At 33.5% G+C, this 18,708-nt stretch overlaps 2 protein-coding genes across 14 annotated transcripts in view; one reads left to right on the top strand and one right to left on the bottom strand.

Annotated features, from left to right (window-relative positions):
• The window catches only part of LOC139511924 (rap guanine nucleotide exchange factor 1-like), a 69,741-nt gene extending 54,232 nt beyond the window's left edge, over nucleotides 1–15,509 (bottom strand). For 3 of the 6 annotated variants that reach the window (XM_071299097.1, XM_071299098.1, XM_071299103.1), the window contains exon 1: nucleotides 15,331–15,478. In XM_071299097.1, the coding sequence (XP_071155198.1) occupies nucleotides 15,331–15,343 (13 nt within the window). In that variant the 5' untranslated portion in view covers nucleotides 15,344–15,478. Of the gene's footprint in view, nucleotides 1–15,330 lie in introns of all 6 variants that reach the window. The other 3 variants (XM_071299095.1, XM_071299101.1, XM_071299093.1) reach the window with 2 other exon arrangements.
• A 51-nt stretch (nucleotides 15,510–15,560) lies between these two features.
• LOC139511925 (syntaxin-binding protein 1-like) overlaps nucleotides 15,561–18,708 on the top strand; it is a 39,880-nt gene continuing 36,732 nt past the window's right edge. For all 8 annotated transcript variants that reach the window (XM_071299117.1, XM_071299113.1, XM_071299111.1 and 5 more), the window contains exon 1: nucleotides 15,561–15,698. In XM_071299117.1, coding sequence (XP_071155218.1) covers nucleotides 15,671–15,698 — 28 coding nt within the window. In that variant the 5' untranslated portion in view covers nucleotides 15,561–15,670. The remainder of the gene's footprint in view (nucleotides 15,699–18,708) is intronic.

The raw sequence follows: 18,708 nt of genomic DNA, 5'->3' as shown, positions 1-18,708 counted from the left end.
ATTTCATGAAATTCTGTTGTGTGGTTTCAGAGGAGTTGAGATGACAAACTGTTGCAGAAGTATATTGAAGCAAATAAGTTCAAAGGGGCGTAACTCCTAGAAAAAAAAATTGAATCGTAATTTCCTGTTGATATGCACATCTACATAGTATGTCCTTATTATCTACAAATGTTCATGAAATTCTGTTGTGTGGTTTCAGAGGAGTTGAGATGACAAACTGTTGAAGTAGTACCTTAAAGCAAATAAGTTCAAAGAGATGTAACTCCTAGAAAAAAAATTGAATCGTAATTTCCTGTCGATATGCACATCTACATAGTATGTCCTTATTATCTTAAAAGGTTTCGTGAAATTCTGTTGTGTAGTTTCAGAGGAGTTGCGATGACAAACTGTTGCAGTAGTACATTAAGCAAATAAGTTCAAAGGGGCGTAACTCTTGTAAAAAAAATTGAATCGCAATTTCCTGTCGATATGCACAACTACATAGTATGTCCTTTTCATCTGAAAAGGTTTCGTGAAATTCTGTTGTGTGGTTTGAGAGGAGTTGCGATGACAAGAAACAGGACTGACGGACTGACGGACGGACGGACGGACGGACTGACGGACGGACGGACTGACGGACGGACGGACGGACGGGTCAAAAACATTATACCCTGCGCAACTTCGTTGCGTGGGGTATAATAAATTGACACATAAGAAAGAATTCAGCTGAGAGATAAATAAACTCATTATAGATACCAGGATTAGTAAATGTGTATGCAAGATGCATGTTTTTTCTACAAAAGACTCATCACAGACTGGGTCATAGCACTTATTTGGCATTCATATTAACCATGCCACACAATGAGCATGTGTACCAAGTACATGTATCAAATTAATGTGACTTTTGTGACAACAAAGTTACCTTAAACCAACACTTAAACCTGCATTAACTAAACCAAAACCATAATCTTTCATAAACTAAAGTAGTAACCTGATATGGGTTGGACAGAGAGATAGACAGACTCACAGTGCAGAAAACGTAATTTAAACGGCTAATTTGCTTAAACTTTGGACAATGCCAGGTACAAATGAACAACAACAAACTGTAAAATTTGACTCCACAGATTTGTATGAAGGACAAATAAATTTACATATGATCTAAAAATCAGAGAGCTGATTGCTCTGAGTAGGAAGAAGGTGAATAAAACTTGAATTACCATAAAAGCAGCCCCACTAACCCAGCCTGCTTTGTTCCATTATCATTATGACGTATTTTATTTCTTCAAACAAGAATGTGTCATAAGTACATGGATTTCCCATCCGTACAATCATTTTCTATGTTCAGTGAACTGTGAAAATTAAGTAAAATCTTTAATTTGGCACTAAAATTAGAAAGATCATATCATAAGGAACACATGTGTACTAAGTTTCAAGTTGATTGGACTTCAACTTCATCAAAAACTACCTCGACCATAAACTTTAATCTGAAGCAGGACGGACGGACAGACCAGAAAACATAGTGCCCATAAATGGGGCATAAAAAAAGTAAGACTTGTTACATACCTGCCAACTTGTGAAAGTTCCCATGTTTTTTTTAGTGCGCAACAACAATTTTAAAGGTTACAATTTTAAGGGAAGTATTTTGCGTGATCTGTATTGTCTAGATAAAGTGTCTTATTTGTATGATGAGCTTATATGCCTTTTTCTTAAGCCTGTTTGCATGATTCTAGTTATTAAATCAGTAGAAATCTGTTTTTTTTTGGTCTTTGTGAAAAAAAGAATAGTACATTGTGCTTTAAATGATTTAATTGAATACAAAAATAACATTACAACAAGTATTATTATAGGCGGATCTGTGGGCCGCCCCCCCCATTCATGGGACAAATTTGGTTGATTATATAGGGAATCACTGAAGCATGACTGGAAGTTGTTATGAAATTGTAATGCACAGAAAAGGATGCGGCATACGGATGTGGTAACGGTTCAATGATTTCATAGCCGGCACCATAGGCCTTCAGAAGACTTGAAATCTTCTTCCACCAAAAAAATACAACCGGTTGCATCTTCTGTGCAATGAGATTTCTTCAGTTTCATGATCATGCAACAGTTAGAAATGTGGTATCTTTCCATCTCAACAGGTGCAATGACAAAATATATAGCTATCTGAGACTTTCAAATAAAAAGGTTAAAAAGCAGGACACAGAAAGTGTTAATTTGCCCTTAAAAAAATAAAGATAATTGATATTTGTCCAGCAATAATCTTTGCTCCAGGATTTTTATCAATATGTATATATAAAAGAATCAGTTTTTGTGCTGAAGCTTATTGATCTAACAGACGATTATAATGGAATTATTATCAAAATCAACAAACGTTTGTTCTGTGAGTCATAATCATTGATTGTAAGTCTGTAACCTGGATTTTGTAACAGTAATCATTACTCCCCCAAGTCTGTGAGGGTCAACAGGGGTTCATCTAACGAGCAAAAAAAATAAATAAAAAAAATCTGATTTAAAGTATATATTTTGTAAGCCAGTTTGATAGCCAATAAGACTTGTAACTATTTTTACTATCCACCAGAGATCAAAGAACCAGTATGAACCAGGAACTAGAAGTTACCTAGTGGCCTTCAACTATGAGCAAAATCCAAACTTTATACATCATACGTGAACTACAAAGTAAGCTATTTTTCAATTGATATTAAGTAAACAATATATACGTGTAAGCTCCAGTGAGCTTTTCAAATCAACTAAAAAGCAATATATACATAAACAATGTGCACACATAGAAAAACTGCACAATTTTAAACTTGTAAATAAATTAAAGCATCGAAAGCTAATATAGATGCCAAATAAAATCTATTTAACACCAAACAATATGAAACATTTTAAACAAGAGAACAAACAGCCTGATAAATATGTTAAGCAATAAATATGGCTGAAAGCACACAACAGCAGTAACTGGATTTATGATGTCCAACTAGGAATTTGGTAGGGTTTTACATGTTTGTGAGCACTCAATCCTCTCAAGAACCTGTTGGAAGTAGCATAATAACAGCAGAACCATATAAAAGAATCATTACGATATTTTTTTGACAATTTATGGTACAACAGCTAGTGTTCTACAGTACAACATAAGAACAAACTGTAAAATCAGATACAAATGGCTTGACTCTATAAGAACCATGCAAAGTAAAAAAATACCCTCTAAAAAAAGCAAGAAAGGCAAAGTACAAATCTAAGAGTAGTGTACTCTTAGTTACTGAAAACTAGTCTTAAGTTAAAGGGTTGTGAAATCATGGGGAAGATGTAATGGGTCAACCAGAAATAATGTATATATTCAATCAACCTCACTTTTTTTTTTATAAATCAACAAGGGTATTAGGTCAACTGAAAAGTAAATGTAATATAATGTATACATGTATTATTAACTGAATTATGTCTGTAAATGTCAATAGGTAAAGATGTTACTGTAGCCATCAGGTGTAAATCAAAGTACATAATTTATATTGCCACCATTCATGAGTGCAAAACTCATTTCTATGAAGATTTTCTAACATGTTGATAAAATTTTCATTATATATTTTTTTCTATGGTGTGGCATTTACCGAAATAATGCTGTACATTGCTTTTAACTAAGGTCCACTGTGAGCTAAACCCTGCTTGTGGCAAGGTGGGTTTGTGATCAACTACAATCTTTATTGACTAGAATTGCCAATTTTTCTACCCAAGGTCAATGAAGGTTGTGGTTATCTCCAGCCTCTCAGACCAATACAAACTTTACACTAGCAGCCGTATTATAGGCGCGCAAATATGTTGAAAGTGGCATTAAACATGTTAACGTAAACAATAACATTCAATCATTAACTTCAAGCTAAGTTCTGAATTTACATCAAACATAACTTACATAACAAGTAAGTATATGTATATATATAGCCTAAAAATCCTTGTGATTAGTTTTTGGTGGGAGGTACTTGAATGATTACATCACATTATTAACAAAATGTAATAACATTTTATATGCATGTATATGCTTGTTAAATAAAAAAACCCATTTAATTGCCAAAATACATTTTTTGAGAGAAAAACCACTATTGTCTAAAAATACAAGAACAAAAATCTAACTTAAAATCATTATCTACAAATTAAACTATTCTCCCTGTGCATACCTGGCAACTTTCACGATTTAGGCGTGTACTACACAATTTTGATTCTTTGTCACAATTGCACGATCGTGATCATGAAAAAAACCTCTAAAACACGATTTTGTGAAAATCTACACAAAAATATGATGGTTCCCGATTTGGAACTGTTCCCAACGGTAGACAATCGTGATCAGCCGCCACCAAAATTCAAACTTGATCTGTGTTCATGTTGCTGAAATCATTATTGTGAACATAAAGTTTCAAAACATTTGGTTTGTGGCAAACTCAAGTTACTGAACGGAAACCAATTTTAGGACATACGTACATATGTACAGATAGACAAGGGTAAAACTTAATGCCCCCTCACCTACGCTGAGGCCATAAAAAAACCATAGATACAGATGTAGATTGATTTATTTATCATCACTTTAAATAGCATCCATTGGCAATTATTTCATGTATATTCAGGACAAGAAATTAGAAAGTATTAAATAGGTAGAACGTAGGTTCTGCTTGGGGGAAAATAGGGATGAAGATTCAGGCACAAGAAATTTGACTGCCACTGGCACTGGATAACAATTTTAACTGCATAATTGACATACGAATAACAGGCCATCTACTGACCCCTCTAAAATTTAAAGATGTTGCAAAGATTCTATAATCTGCAAAGCTTGTGGCACTCTTAATGCAACATCAGAATTTAACTTTTATACATCCAAATACAGGCCAACTTTGGCAAGGGCTTTACTGCTGGTGGGAATTTCAAAGGAGACCAGAGTGTCCACATTTCCATATCTTATAGTCCAGTTAAACTAAGTTTGAACCTCAAACTAATTGCAACAGAAAATGTTTCAATTCTGATCTATAGTATTCAGGTATTTATTTAAGCCCCAAATATACACAGAAAAAAAATTCCCATAAATTCTAACACAAGGAAAACTTAAATTTTGCATTTTAATTTCTTATGGAAAGTAACATTGGAAAGGGAGATAACTCTGCAAAAATGAGTCTTATTTTTGTCAGTTTTTAGTCGATTTTCTTATAATTCATGTAAAATATATATATATATATTATATATAATACTTTGATGGGGTTATAAGTTCGTATTTGTCAATATCCTATAATCTTCTGCTCATGAAATGTACAAAACCTAAGTGCTATGGGTATTTTTATATTTTGTCACATTTTTATTAAAGAAATTGCAAATTTATGGCTTTGTGACCATTTTGAACCAGATGCTCTGCAGGGCGCAGCTTCATACGACCGCAGAGTTCGAACCCTGAACAGTTGGGGCAAGTATGGACACAACATTCAAGCTTGATACAGCTCTGAATTTGGAATGTGATTAAATAGTTGACACAACATAGGTTTCTGACACAGAATGAATGTGGTCTAAGAACTTAAACTTAAAAACTTAAAAATTTTAAATTGGATATTTACCTATTATGGTCCAATATCCAAAATCTAAATACATGGTTAGATTTAGCATATCAAAGAACCCCAAGAATTCAAATTTTGATGAAATCAAATAAGGTTCAATTTTGGACCCTTTAGACCTCAATGTGGACCAATTTGATGACAGGGCCCAAATATAACAAAAACTAAATACATGGTTAGATTCAGAATATATCAAAGAACCCCATATATTCAATTTTTGTTGAAATCAAACAAAGTTTAATTTTGGACCCAAATTTGGACCAACTTGAAAACTGGGCCTATAATCAAATATCTAAATACATGTTTAGATTCAGCATATCAAAGAACCCCAAGGATTTAATTTTTGTTGATATAAACAAAGTTTAATTTTGGACCACGATTTGGACCAACTTGAAAACTGGCCCCATAAGCATAAATCTCTATACATGTTTAGATTCAGAATATCATATCAAAGAACCCCAAGGATTCAATTTTTGTTGAAATCAAACAAACTTTAATTCTGGACCCCGATTTGGACTAACTTGAAAACTGGGCCGATAATCAAAAATCTAAGTACATGTTTTGATTCAGCATATCAAAGAACCTCAAGAATTCAATTTTTGTTAAAATCAAACTAAGTTTAATTTTGGACCAGTTGGACCTTAATGTAGACCAATTTGAAAACGGAACCAAAAATTAAGAATCTACAATTAAAAATCTACATACCCAGTTAGATTCAGTATATCAAAGAACCCCAATTATTCAATTTTTGATGAAATCAAACAAAGTTTAATTTTGGACCCTTTGGGCCCCTAACTCCTAAACTATTGGGACCAAAACTCCAAAAATCAATCCCAACCTTCCTTTTATGGTCATAAACATTGTGTTTAAATTTCATAGATTTCTATATACTTATACTAAAGTTATGGTGCGAAAACCAAGAAAAATGCTTATTTGGACCCCTTTTTGGCCCCTTATTCCTAAACTGTTGGGACCAAAACTCCCAAAGTCAATCTCAACTTTCCTTTTGTGTTCATAAACCTAGTGTTTAAATTTTGTAGATTTCTATTTACTTATACTAAAGTTATTGTGCGAAAAACCAAGAAAAATGCTTATTTTGGCCCCTAATTCCTAAACTGTTGGGACCAAAACTCCCAAAATCAATCCCAACCTTCCTTTTGTGGTCATAAACCTTGTGTTGAAATTTCATAGATTTCTTTTTACTTAAACTTAAGTTATAGTGCGAAAACCAATGTGTCTTCATACACAAACGACGACGCCAACGTCATACCAATATACGACCACAAAAATTTGCGATCGTAATAAAAAAATAATGTGAATATTTGATATTGATTATATCTGTAAATTAAATTTGCTCAGCATCTCCCTTTAAACCACAAAAAAAAGAATATATGCTCAATCAGTTTTATTAGGTCTGTCCACTTTTCGTGGACAGACCTTTTTTTTTTTTTTTCTTCTGCCGTCTGAGATGCTTTTTTTGTCTTACAACATATTGATTGGATTTTTGGCCAATGATGTTGTACAGTAAGGGGGGTTTCAAAACTCACCCTGTGTGACCGAACACTTTTTCTTATAGGAGTTATCTACCCGCATCCCTTTTTCTTGTTATCGCTATATCTCTAAAACCGTAAAAGATTTTAGCAAACTGTTTTCACCAAATTGTTCGTCTACTCTTAACAAGAGTGCACACACTGAAATGTCTCGCCTTCTATACTAATCATTGATATTATGTTGATAGTCCTAAGTATAAAGCTTTATTACAACTGTCTCATAAACTTAACATTAACCAAGATAACTAAACAAAGACCAATGAACCATGAAAATGAGGTCAAGGTCAGATGAACCATGCCAGGCAGACATGTACAGCTAACAATGTTTCTATACAACATATATAGTTGACCTATTACTTATAGTTTAAGAAAAATTGACCAAAACACAAAAACTTAACACTGTGCAATGAACCGTGAAAATGAGGTCACAGTCAAAAGAAACCTGCGCTACTGACATAAAAATCATAAAATATTTCCATACACCAAATATAGTTGACCTATGGCATATAGTATTAGATAAAAAGACCAAAACTCAAAAACTTAACTTTGACCACTGAACCATGAAAATGAGGTCAAGGTCTCATGACATCTGCCCGCTAGACATGTACACCATACAATCATTCCATACAACAAATATAGTAGACCTATTGCATATAGTATGAAAAAAACCAGACCAAAACACAAAAATTTAACTATAACCACTGAACCATGAAAATGAGGTCAAGGTCAGATGACATCTGCCAGTTGGACATGTACACCTTACAGTCCTTCCATACACCGAATATACTAGCCCTATTGCTTATAGTATCTGAGATATGGACTTGACCACCAAAACTTAACCTTGTTCACTGATCCATGAAATGAGGTTGAGGTCAAGTGAAAACTGTCTGACAGACATGAGGACCTTACAAGGTACGCACATATCAAATATAGTTATCCTATTACTTATAATAAGAGAGAATTCAACATTACAAAAAATCTGAACTTTTTTTTCAAGTGGTCACTGAACCATGAAAATGAGGTCAAGGACATTGGACATGTGACTGACGGAAACTTCGTAACATGAGGCATCTATATACAAAGTATGAAGCATCCAGGTCTTCCACCTTCTAAAATATAAAGCTTTTTAAGAAGTGAGCTAACACCGCCGCCGCCGCCGCCGCTGCCGGATCACTATCCCTATGTCGAGCTTTCTGCAACAAAAGTTGCAGGCTCGACAAAAATGATTTGGTTAATTTTGACTTGAGTGATAGGAAGACATCTTATGGGAGTTATTTCCCTTTGAAAATTTAAGATAGGCGATTTGTTGGATAAATTCATATGTTATAAGTCGTAGAGACATACAGTCTTTTGATATGAAGTCCTTGGTCCATTAAAAATTGAGGTCAAGGTCAAAGGTCAATTTGACGTTCTAGATTTTGACCATTGCTAAAAATTCTTTCTGGATCATTACAAAACAATTAAGTCTTCTGCATAAACCTATTAATCTTATTTTTTGTATATCAGTTTGATTTACCACATTAAAACAACAGGGAGTGACATTTTCTAACATCGTTTTTTTTTTTTTAAATTTCATTCTTATCATCGAGGTGGAAAGACCTTCAATTGTTCTCTGAAGAATTGGTTTTTAATTCAATTTGAGATTCTTTACCATAACATGCTGAAAATCTAATAAATGGTCAACTAATGAATTATGAAATCTAGGTCGAAAAAAGATATGCAAACACCTTTAGAGTTGTTTGTTATACTCTAAAGACAGCTAAAATATGAAGAATCAATACATTCTGTTGAATAGAATTGGCAAAATTTTGTATTAATTTTTATTGATTTTTTGGCCTTTTTAGCACAGTTATCTCCCATATCAATGCAAATCTCCATAGGAATTTTAAAATCATGATTTTTTAATTAGTTGTCCTCAAGTTAGATTTTAGGGGACTTTTTTCTGTGTACATCTGGGTTATAATGCTAAAGATTAAAACTTAAATATATTCTGTTGCAATTACTTCAAGTTTAGGGACAAATTTATGCTAGATTTACTGGACTATTAGTCACAGATCTGAGATACAAGTACTTAAGATGGTTAATTTTAACGTTGTTTTTTTTTTAAATTACAATAATATATAGCTATCTCCAAGTTATGATAGATAGATACAATATACTGTATTTATTGGTGTTAAGTGTACAATGGCAAATACAAAACGCATATCAAGTACATGTTAAAGTTACATTTGTATATATATGCAAATGATCCTGACTTTAAAAATAAAAATTTGCACTGAATTTGATTTTAAATGTGTTAGTTCAGGAGGCAACAGTTCACTTCCTCTTCCTCTTTGTTTTAATTTTAGATTTCTTCATATAAACATTAGGCAGTTTTTTTTAAGCAGTTCACTTAATTTTCTAAATCATCAGACGCAGAAGGTGAAATATTACCATCATATACATTTGTATGTATATATAATGCAAAAAAGAATAATGAACCCTAGATGCAACAATGCATCTCTGGAAAGCTCCTAATAAGCAGTATAGTATGTCGTTCTATATTGTGATGTTATACTTTTGTTTCAGATAATGGTGAACTGAAAGCCGTGGTGTAGTGGTTAGTGCTTCGGACTACTAACACAAAGGATCCTGGTTCGATTCCCGTCTGGGATGAAAATTTCAGGAACTGAATTTTCGGCTCTCCCTTGACACCATTTGCGAGTATGGTCTCGAGGAAACGATGATAGTCCGTCGGAAGGGGACGATAAATGGCTGACCCGTGTTAAGAGAGAGCCATATCTCTTGCACGTTAAAGACACCCTTGTAGATTTCGAAAAAGAGCAGGCTAATGCCGCTACAAGGCAGCACTCGCACCCGCAAAGTGGAAAGGGATTAATATAAGTTACAAAACTTGTTTCCCAATCCACTATAAATAAATATGTTTAAATTAAAACCTACATGTATTAAAACTTTTAAACACGCTGCATTTGTTTGCACCTGTCTGAAGTTAAGAATATATGTTCAGTATATATAAACGAGTCTAAATGTTCAGTATGTATATATACATACATAGTTGTCATTTGTTGATGTGGTTCATAAAAGATTCTCATTTCTTGTTTTTTTATATATAGATTAGACCGTTGGTTTCCCCATTTGAATTGTTTTATATATGCTAGTCATTTTTGGGGCCTTTTATACATTTTAGCTTGGTGTTCGGGCCAAGGCTAAATGTATGTGTTGAAGACAGTACTTTGATCTATAATGGTTTACTTTTACAAATTGTGACTTGGATGGAGAGTTGTCTCATTGGCACTCATACCACATCTTCTTATACATGTATCATGTATCTACATATAAGTCATCATTAAGGATTTGTGTTAAGTAATCATAAATCTGACCTTTCTTTGTAGAAAATACATGTATAATACATGTATGTTGAAACATCAAAATCATGAAGGACAGTCATAGACAATAATGAACCAGATGCTCCGCAGGGCGTAGCTTTATACGACCGCAGAGGTTGAACCCTGAACGGTTGGGGCAAGTATGGACACAACATTCAAGCTGGATTCAGCTCTAAATTTGGATTGTGATTAAATAGTTGACACAGCATAGGTTTCTGACACAGAATGAATGTGTTCTAATGAACTTAAAATTTTTGTTTTCTCTTAGAGCAATTCACTATGCTGTTGAATATTAATCCTCTCAAAACAAGAATGTGTCCTCAGTACATGAATGCCCCACTCGCACTATCATTTTCCATGTTCAGTGGACCGTGAAATTGGGGTAAAAACTCTAATTTGGCATTAAAATTAGAAAGATCATATCATAGGGGACATGTGTACTAAGTTTGAAGTCGATTGGACTTAAACTTCATCAAAAACTACCTTGACCAAAAACTTTAACCTGAAGCGGGACAGACGGACGGACGAAACGGACGAACGAACGGACAGACGGACGGACGCACAGACCGTAAACATAATGCCCCTCTACTATCTTAGGTGGGGCATAAAAATGTTTGAAGAAATTTTCTTTTTTATTTATGAAATTTCAAATGAGAAAAATTGAACCCAATTTTTTTAATCACATCCCCCTTTCCCTTATTCCAAAACTAATCTCAATTAAAATTTCTAATGGAGTTTGCAACAATAACTACTCATTTAAATACATCATAAAATATTAAGATGTAAAAAAAACTGCTTGTTATCACTGAATGTTATTTATTATAATTTATCAGTTGGTAGTAAAAAGTGAATATACATTGTATATTGTATATAACAAAGATTTAAGTTGATTCTGGACAAAGAAAGATAACTCCAATTAAAAAAAAATCTTGCTATTGCACAATATTTTGCAATTAGATATTTCTTGCTTACTATTCTGGACAAAGAAAGATAACTCTAATTAAAAAAAAATTTGCTATTTCACAATATTGTGCAATTAGATATTTCTTGCCATCGGCAATACTGTGCAATTGAAAAGACTTGCTATTGCACAATACTTAATATAATAATTTTAGATCCTGATTTGGACCAACTTGAAAACTGGGCCCATAATAAAAAATCTAAGTACATTTTTGGATTCAGCATATCAAAGAACCCCAAGATTTCAATTTTTGTTGAAATCAGACTAAGTTTAATTTTGGACCCTTTGGACTTTAGTGTAGACCAATTTGAAAACAGGACCAAAAATGAAGAATCTACATACACAGTTAGATTTGGTATATCAAAGAACCCCATTTATTCAATTTTTGATGAAATCAAACAAAGTTTAATTTTGGACCCAGATTTGGACCAACTTGAAAACTGGGCCAATAATCAAGAATCTAAGTACATTTTTAAATTCAGCATATCAAAGAACCTAACTGATTCATTTTTTGTCAAAATCAAACTAAGTTTAATTTTGGACCCTTTGGACCTTAATGTAGACCAATTTGAAAACGGGACCAAAAGTTAAGAATCTACATACACAGTCATGACAGTTAGATTCGGCATATCAAAGAACCCCAATTATTCAATTTTGATGAAATCAAACAAAGTTTAATTTTGGACCCTTTGGGCCCCTTATTCTGTTGGGACCAAAACTCCCAAAATCAATACCAACCTTCCTTTTATGGTCATAAACCTTGTGTTTAAATTTCATAGATTTCTATTTACTTATACTAACGTTATGGTGCGAAAACCAAGAAAAATGCTTATTTGGGTCCCTTTTTGGCCCCTAATTCCTAAACTGTTGGGACCTAAACTCCAAAAATCAATACCAACCTTCCTTTTGTAGTCATTAACATTGTGTTTAAATTTCATTGATTTCTATTCACTTAAACTAAAGTTATTGTGCGAAAACCAAGAATAATGCTTATTTGGGCCCTTTTTTGGCCCCTAATTCCTAAACTGTTGAAACCTAAACTCCCAAAATCAATCCCAACCGTTCTTTTGTGGTCATAAACCTTGTGTCAAAATTTCATAGATTTCTATTAACTTAAACTAAAGTTATTGTGCGAAAACCAAGAAAATGCTTATTTGGGCCCTTTTTGGCCCCTAATTCCTAAAATGTTGGGACCAAAACTCTGCAAATCAATACCAACCTTCCTTTTGTGGTCATAAACCTTGTGTTAAAATTTCATAGATTTCCATTCACTTTTACTAAAGTTAGAGTGCGAAAACTAAAAGTATTCGGACGCCGGACAACGACGACGACGACGACGACGCAGACGCCAATGTGATAGCAATATACGACGAAAAAATTTTCAAATTTTGCGGTCGTATAAAAAATAATGAAAAAAATACTATTTTAAATATTTAGGTACAACATGCATTATACAACTTTATAACTATTTTGATAGGAGCGTCACTGATGAGTCTTATGAAGACGAAATGTGCATATGGCGTACTAAATTATAATCCTGGTACCTTTGATAACTATTTTTAAATGAAGAGAGTCTTATAACAACAACACTTTAGGGACTGCTGCAGAAATTTATTGATCGACATGTTTCAGTGCCTAGGACTCACCAGGCGTTGGTTCACTTTCGTTTGTAATTTATTTTTAAATGAATATCAGAGTTTTGCATTGAAAGTAGCACTTTTTAAAAATGAATAAACTTCTTCAGCTGGATGACTATGAAAGTTTTGTTTTTGTTTTGTCGGATTGTTGTCTCATTTCTCACTTTATTCAGGCCCAGGTACATCTCTAATAATTAATATGAATAAAAATAACCTCAATTATATTAAGTTTTTCAGTAACTCTGTTTCATCTGTACAAAAACTATAAAAAAATGATTGAAGGTAAATTTGATATGATGTATTGAATTGATTCGTATTACAAAATGCTGAAAAGGCTTTTACCAGCCACGTCCACTTGTATTTTTGTCCATCTGATTAGTTAAGTCTTTTTCAACTGATTTTTATAGTTCGTTCTTATGTTGTACTGTTATACCACTGTCCCAGGTTAGGGGGAGGGTTGGGATCCCGTTAACATGTTTAACCCCGGCCCGCCACATTATTTATGTATGTGCCTGTCCCAAGTCAGGAGCCTGTAATTCAGTGGTTGTCGTTTGTTTATGTGTTAATTACATATTTGTTTTTCGTTTATTTTTTTTTACATAAATAAGGTCGTTAGTTTTCTCGTTTAAATTGTTGTACATTATCTTATCGGGGCCTTTTATAGCTCACTATGCGGTATGGGCTTTGCTCATTGTTGAAGGCCGTACAGTGATCTATAGTTGTTAATGTCTGTGTCATTTTGGTCTTTTGTGGATGGTTGTCTCATTGGCAATCATACCACATCTTCTTTTTTATATTTAATAAACTTGCAGGTGATGATTTGAACAGGTTCGGACTGTCAAATTTGTCTAGATGCAAATGTGACTTTTACTATATGTAGGACTCTGCATTTTATTACCTACAATGTATAGATAAAACGTGTCGACAATCAAATAAAGACTTAGAGGCAATCTCTCATTTAGTATACAACTGTTTTTAAGGACAGTCATATATACATGTAGACAGTAATGAACATAAATATGCATTTAAGTCTAAGGATCATCACATTTTAGCATAGACCATTGCATTTTCAGTCTGCGCCAAAAACTTTTTCATCTACTAGTCTAAAAGCTAAATATCAAAACTTGTCCCTATATGACTACAATGTATATAAAATTTTGAAAATTTTCTCTAGTCCGAATCAATATTTACTAGTCTGGGGCATTGAACTAGTGGCTTACGGTGCAGACCATTGCACTTAGAGAAGGCAGAGAAAAAAAAATCTGAGTTTCCAGTAACCCGAAAGCCAGTAAAATATTTGATTAATGTCGAAATTTGCACAGCAGGTGCTTCAAAAACATTGCAAATTGCCGACTTCCAGTATTTGAAACTAATTACGGACTTGGACTTGGGAAATCCATGATAATTTTCGAACTTCGTTTACAATGTCAAAAAAAAAAAAAAAGAATTGCAACCTTTCAAAATGATGTTACCGGAAACACAGATTTTTTTTTTTGGCCCCAATGCACTTCAGTATACTGACCATTACAATTCAGCAAATGACCAATGCACTTTATTGTGACCATCGCACTTCATCGTAAACATCGCACTTCATGTACCCACAGTCAAAGATTTTAGCAATAAGGTTTATATTATTTGTGACAACAGCCCTTTAAAGAGGGAAGTAATAGGGGTACCTTCATGACGAATAACAGTAAAAATTCTTGCCAAATGACGTTAACAGTAATTTTTTGTGTATGACAATAAATTGAACACTGATTTTGAAAATCACATTAATTTTTTTCCAAACAAAACGGTAACAATAATTATTTGAGACCTCTGACGAATCATCGATTATGATTAGGATATTTTGACAAAATAACGGGACATTTTTTAAAACAATTTGATGCTAATGGTAGCCCAAAAATGACCGTTTGACACCTGACGGTAAAGACAAAAGACATTAATATACTCATTGACTACCCTCTTAAAATTAAGGACTGTTTGGTATCATCACTCCTCAGCATCACTCAGCAATAAGGTATTTTCAATAAGGAATCTGGATAGAATGACTTTTTTCCATTTAACTGATAATAAGATAATGCTTAATGGATATTATACTATCTAAAAAGCTTATATCTATTTATAAATACTTTCATGAAAATAAACACGTACATGCAAATTAAAACCAAGGGTGGCGAACGAACATGTAAAACACACGAAAGATCACGAACGCAAAGAATTATGATTCTTGTTTACCTGGTTTATCCATCCTACTGATTCGATTCAAAAAGGGTTAATCTCTCAACCTCATAGATCCTCCTTTCTAAAATAGTATCTTCCATTTGAACGCTCATCAACATTGAAGTAGATTAAGAGTACATTTCCTTTTAGCATCATTCATCACTTCCCGTTTCATTCCGAGGCTATCAAAACACAACTAATACACGACTGTTGTGCTTTTATCAGTCATTTGTTGGGTTTCATACGTATGGACTTCTGGATTTAATTCACGAGAGATATTTTTTGACACAAAAAAATCTACAATTTCATTATTTTTATAGGTTAATTATTCAGTGCGGGACATTAGAAATTCAAGATGGCGCTGAAAATAGCAGTGCACGAAAGTAAACAGATTTCATTTCCTTTACAATGTTTACATCTGCAATATGTATATGATGAAAAACATTCTGTCAAATTAATAGCAACACTATTTACAATTTATTTATTTACAGTTTTAGAACGGAAACATTGTTGTCGAAGGACACTCGCATTCATTTTGAAAGTTTTGATCGATTTTTCGTCACAAATTATTCGGATCACACCCCTTAGAATTTCTAAGTATATTGTCTTAGTAAACTTGTGTGTTTTAACTCTCACATTATAACTTCATTCAGTATAACAGTATGGTTGCTTGTGCAATAAATACGAAATCGTCTTTAAATGTCCAGGATAAGTTTACAGGGTCTGATGAAATAAACTTATAATTTTACACTTTTGGTATTTAGCTGAATTTTGCCTCTGAATAACCTTAGATTTTCTCCAAATAACCTTCTGACATCAAGCAACAATTAATTTTAATATGTTTTGAATTGTGATGTCAAAGTGTGATTTTACGTAATGGGGGTACAAGTCAAATCGGCACCTGGTCAAATTTGCACCCACAGAAAAAGTCAAATCGGCACCCACAGAAGAAGTCAAATCGTCACCTGTTAAATCAGCATCTAGCCAAATCAGCACCTATTTAAAGTGAATTTGGCATTCTATAATATTTATTGATAGGTACACAACAGGCCACGTGGATTTTGCTTTTTCCACGTGCCCACCGCGGACGTCCACGCATGTGCCCACGCCCTCTGCCCACCGTGGGCGGGTCGCCCACTCCGCCGCGTGGGCGGCCGTGGACATGTCCACTCCGCCGCGTGGGGGGCCGTGGACATGTCAGCGTGGACCGGGAGTCCACGCGTTCCCGTGGACGACCGTGGGCACAATGTCGGACACAAATCCGATGCAAATTTACGACTTTTTATTCACAGCATTCATTTCCTTATTAAGATTTCTGTAGCTGTAACTGCAATTATTTTTATTTTCAGGTACAGAGGATCAACACAAGAGGTGGGACTCAAACCACCGATTTTTTTTGGATTTTTTTTTACTTTATATTCTTCTTAATAAAATTTACGATCTCTGTCTTTCGTTGTGTTCCATTTTGTTGATTGTTTGATTACTTTGTCATAGTTGAATGGGAGACGTTATTTGTATAGTTTATCTTAATAACATTGTGTAAGTATGTTTAACAGAAATTTCACGACAATGTTTTCTATTCCATGCTCGAGGGATTCGTTGAACTTTTTTATATACATGTAGGTCAATTTTATGTTTCAATACTTTGTAATACAAAGTTACCTGATTTATTGATTTGTGTATACATGACATGCGCAGTACAGTTCACCTGCGTCAATTGAAGGAAGAGTATTTCACGCTTGGACAGAGTCACTATCATAAAAAGCGTGTGTAACTTAAATGATAATATTAGGAAGTCATTTAATAACGACTTCTGATGTTGGTGATGATGATAATTTTTGTACTGTTGGTTGTTTTTAGGAGAGAAATGCCGGTTTTTTTTTCTTGTGTTCTACTAGAATTTTTTGGCTTTTGTTCCGACTTCCGTTAATTATGACCAGCCTTCGTTTTGTTAATGTCAGATAAAAAAAGTTAAAAGAGAAAATAACGTAAATCCAAACGACTAACATATGATGTTATTTGAATGCATGAGATGCGTATGAATTTCAATTTCATGTTTTTATAAGCTAGTCTAACCCCTTTAAAGCTTTCAGTCTATATACTTATTTATTGACTATACATCAGGTGCAAAATTAAATAATCAGAATGCCTAACGTGCATGTCATTAATGAGGGGTGATAGGAACTTTATCGGGACTATGGGGTTGGGTGTTTTTAAACTCGGGATTTCGGGATCCGGGAATTCTTTTTTCGAATTTCGGGACCTCGGGATTTCGTATTTTTAAGCCCGGGATTTCGTGTTTTTAAGTCCGGGATTTCGGGATCAGGACCCCTCCTACTCCCCCCCCCCCCCCCTCATTAATGCATGCATTTTATCCCGGATGTTGTTGAACGAGATGGTCAATTTTTTTAATCTTATATAAAATTCATATGAAACATCCAATAAAAAAAAGATGCATATGATTTTTTTTACTACGAAATGGCTAGTTTCAGTTCGGGTGATGTTTTGGAAATTGTATCAGATGTTTGGACTCTGGCGTAATTTCCCTACGATACCGAATGAAATGTTTTGCACCTTAACACCAATTTTTCTTTTCATAAAAGATTTCAATAGCTTATTAAATATCATGTACCAACAATTAAATTAAATTGTATTTTCATTCGATATGAGACCCAAATAATAGCAAATAAGGTAAAAAAAAAACAGAGTCAGGGTAAATTATAATCTTTTAACTTTCATTTTTTTTGTAAGTTATTAATTCAATATTCTCGATTTCATTAATATCAAGTAAGTGCATTTTTAAAATATTCAACAGTTCTTTTGACTTGTAAAGTTAGGTCATATTTTAAAAATTTGAATACAAATAATAAAAATTAATTTAATTTGAATGAAGGATCTTATATTTACAGCGAATTTTGTTTTGAATAAAACAGGATGCAACAATTGATTAAATGAGGTCTACACACAAAAAATCGTAAATCTTAATAACATTATTTTTTTTATTTCACACACTAAAATTCCGAAAGCTTTGAAATTACTGTTTATTGAAAGGTAAAAGTTTAACAAATAACCAACGCTACTTTAATTGTTTATTGCAAGGTGACTAGAGTCAAAAAAAATTGGGAACATTTAAATTCAGTATTTGAACTTTTAAATTCAAGGTAAACAGAGTAATAAAACAGAGAGAAATCATAATTTTATTAGTAGGGATTAGTTACAGCTGATTAAGTAGGTAATTAGCTTCAGTAGAAATGTATTAGGTGAGATGGGTACTTAAAACACGATCATTTGAATTAATATTCATAGCGCAGATTGTCAGTCGCTGAACACGTTGCCCATCTTCTTTTCTCTTACAACGCACGATGGTACGTACAAGTCATATAACCAAGTTGG

The sequence above is a fragment of the Mytilus edulis genome, chromosome 2, assembly GCF_963676685.1.
Source record: "Mytilus edulis chromosome 2, xbMytEdul2.2, whole genome shotgun sequence".
NCBI classification, from domain to species: Eukaryota; Metazoa; Mollusca; class Bivalvia; order Mytilida; family Mytilidae; genus Mytilus; species Mytilus edulis.
The sequence above is the reverse complement of the archived record's forward strand: the minus strand, read 5'-3'. Positions and strand labels throughout refer to the sequence as shown.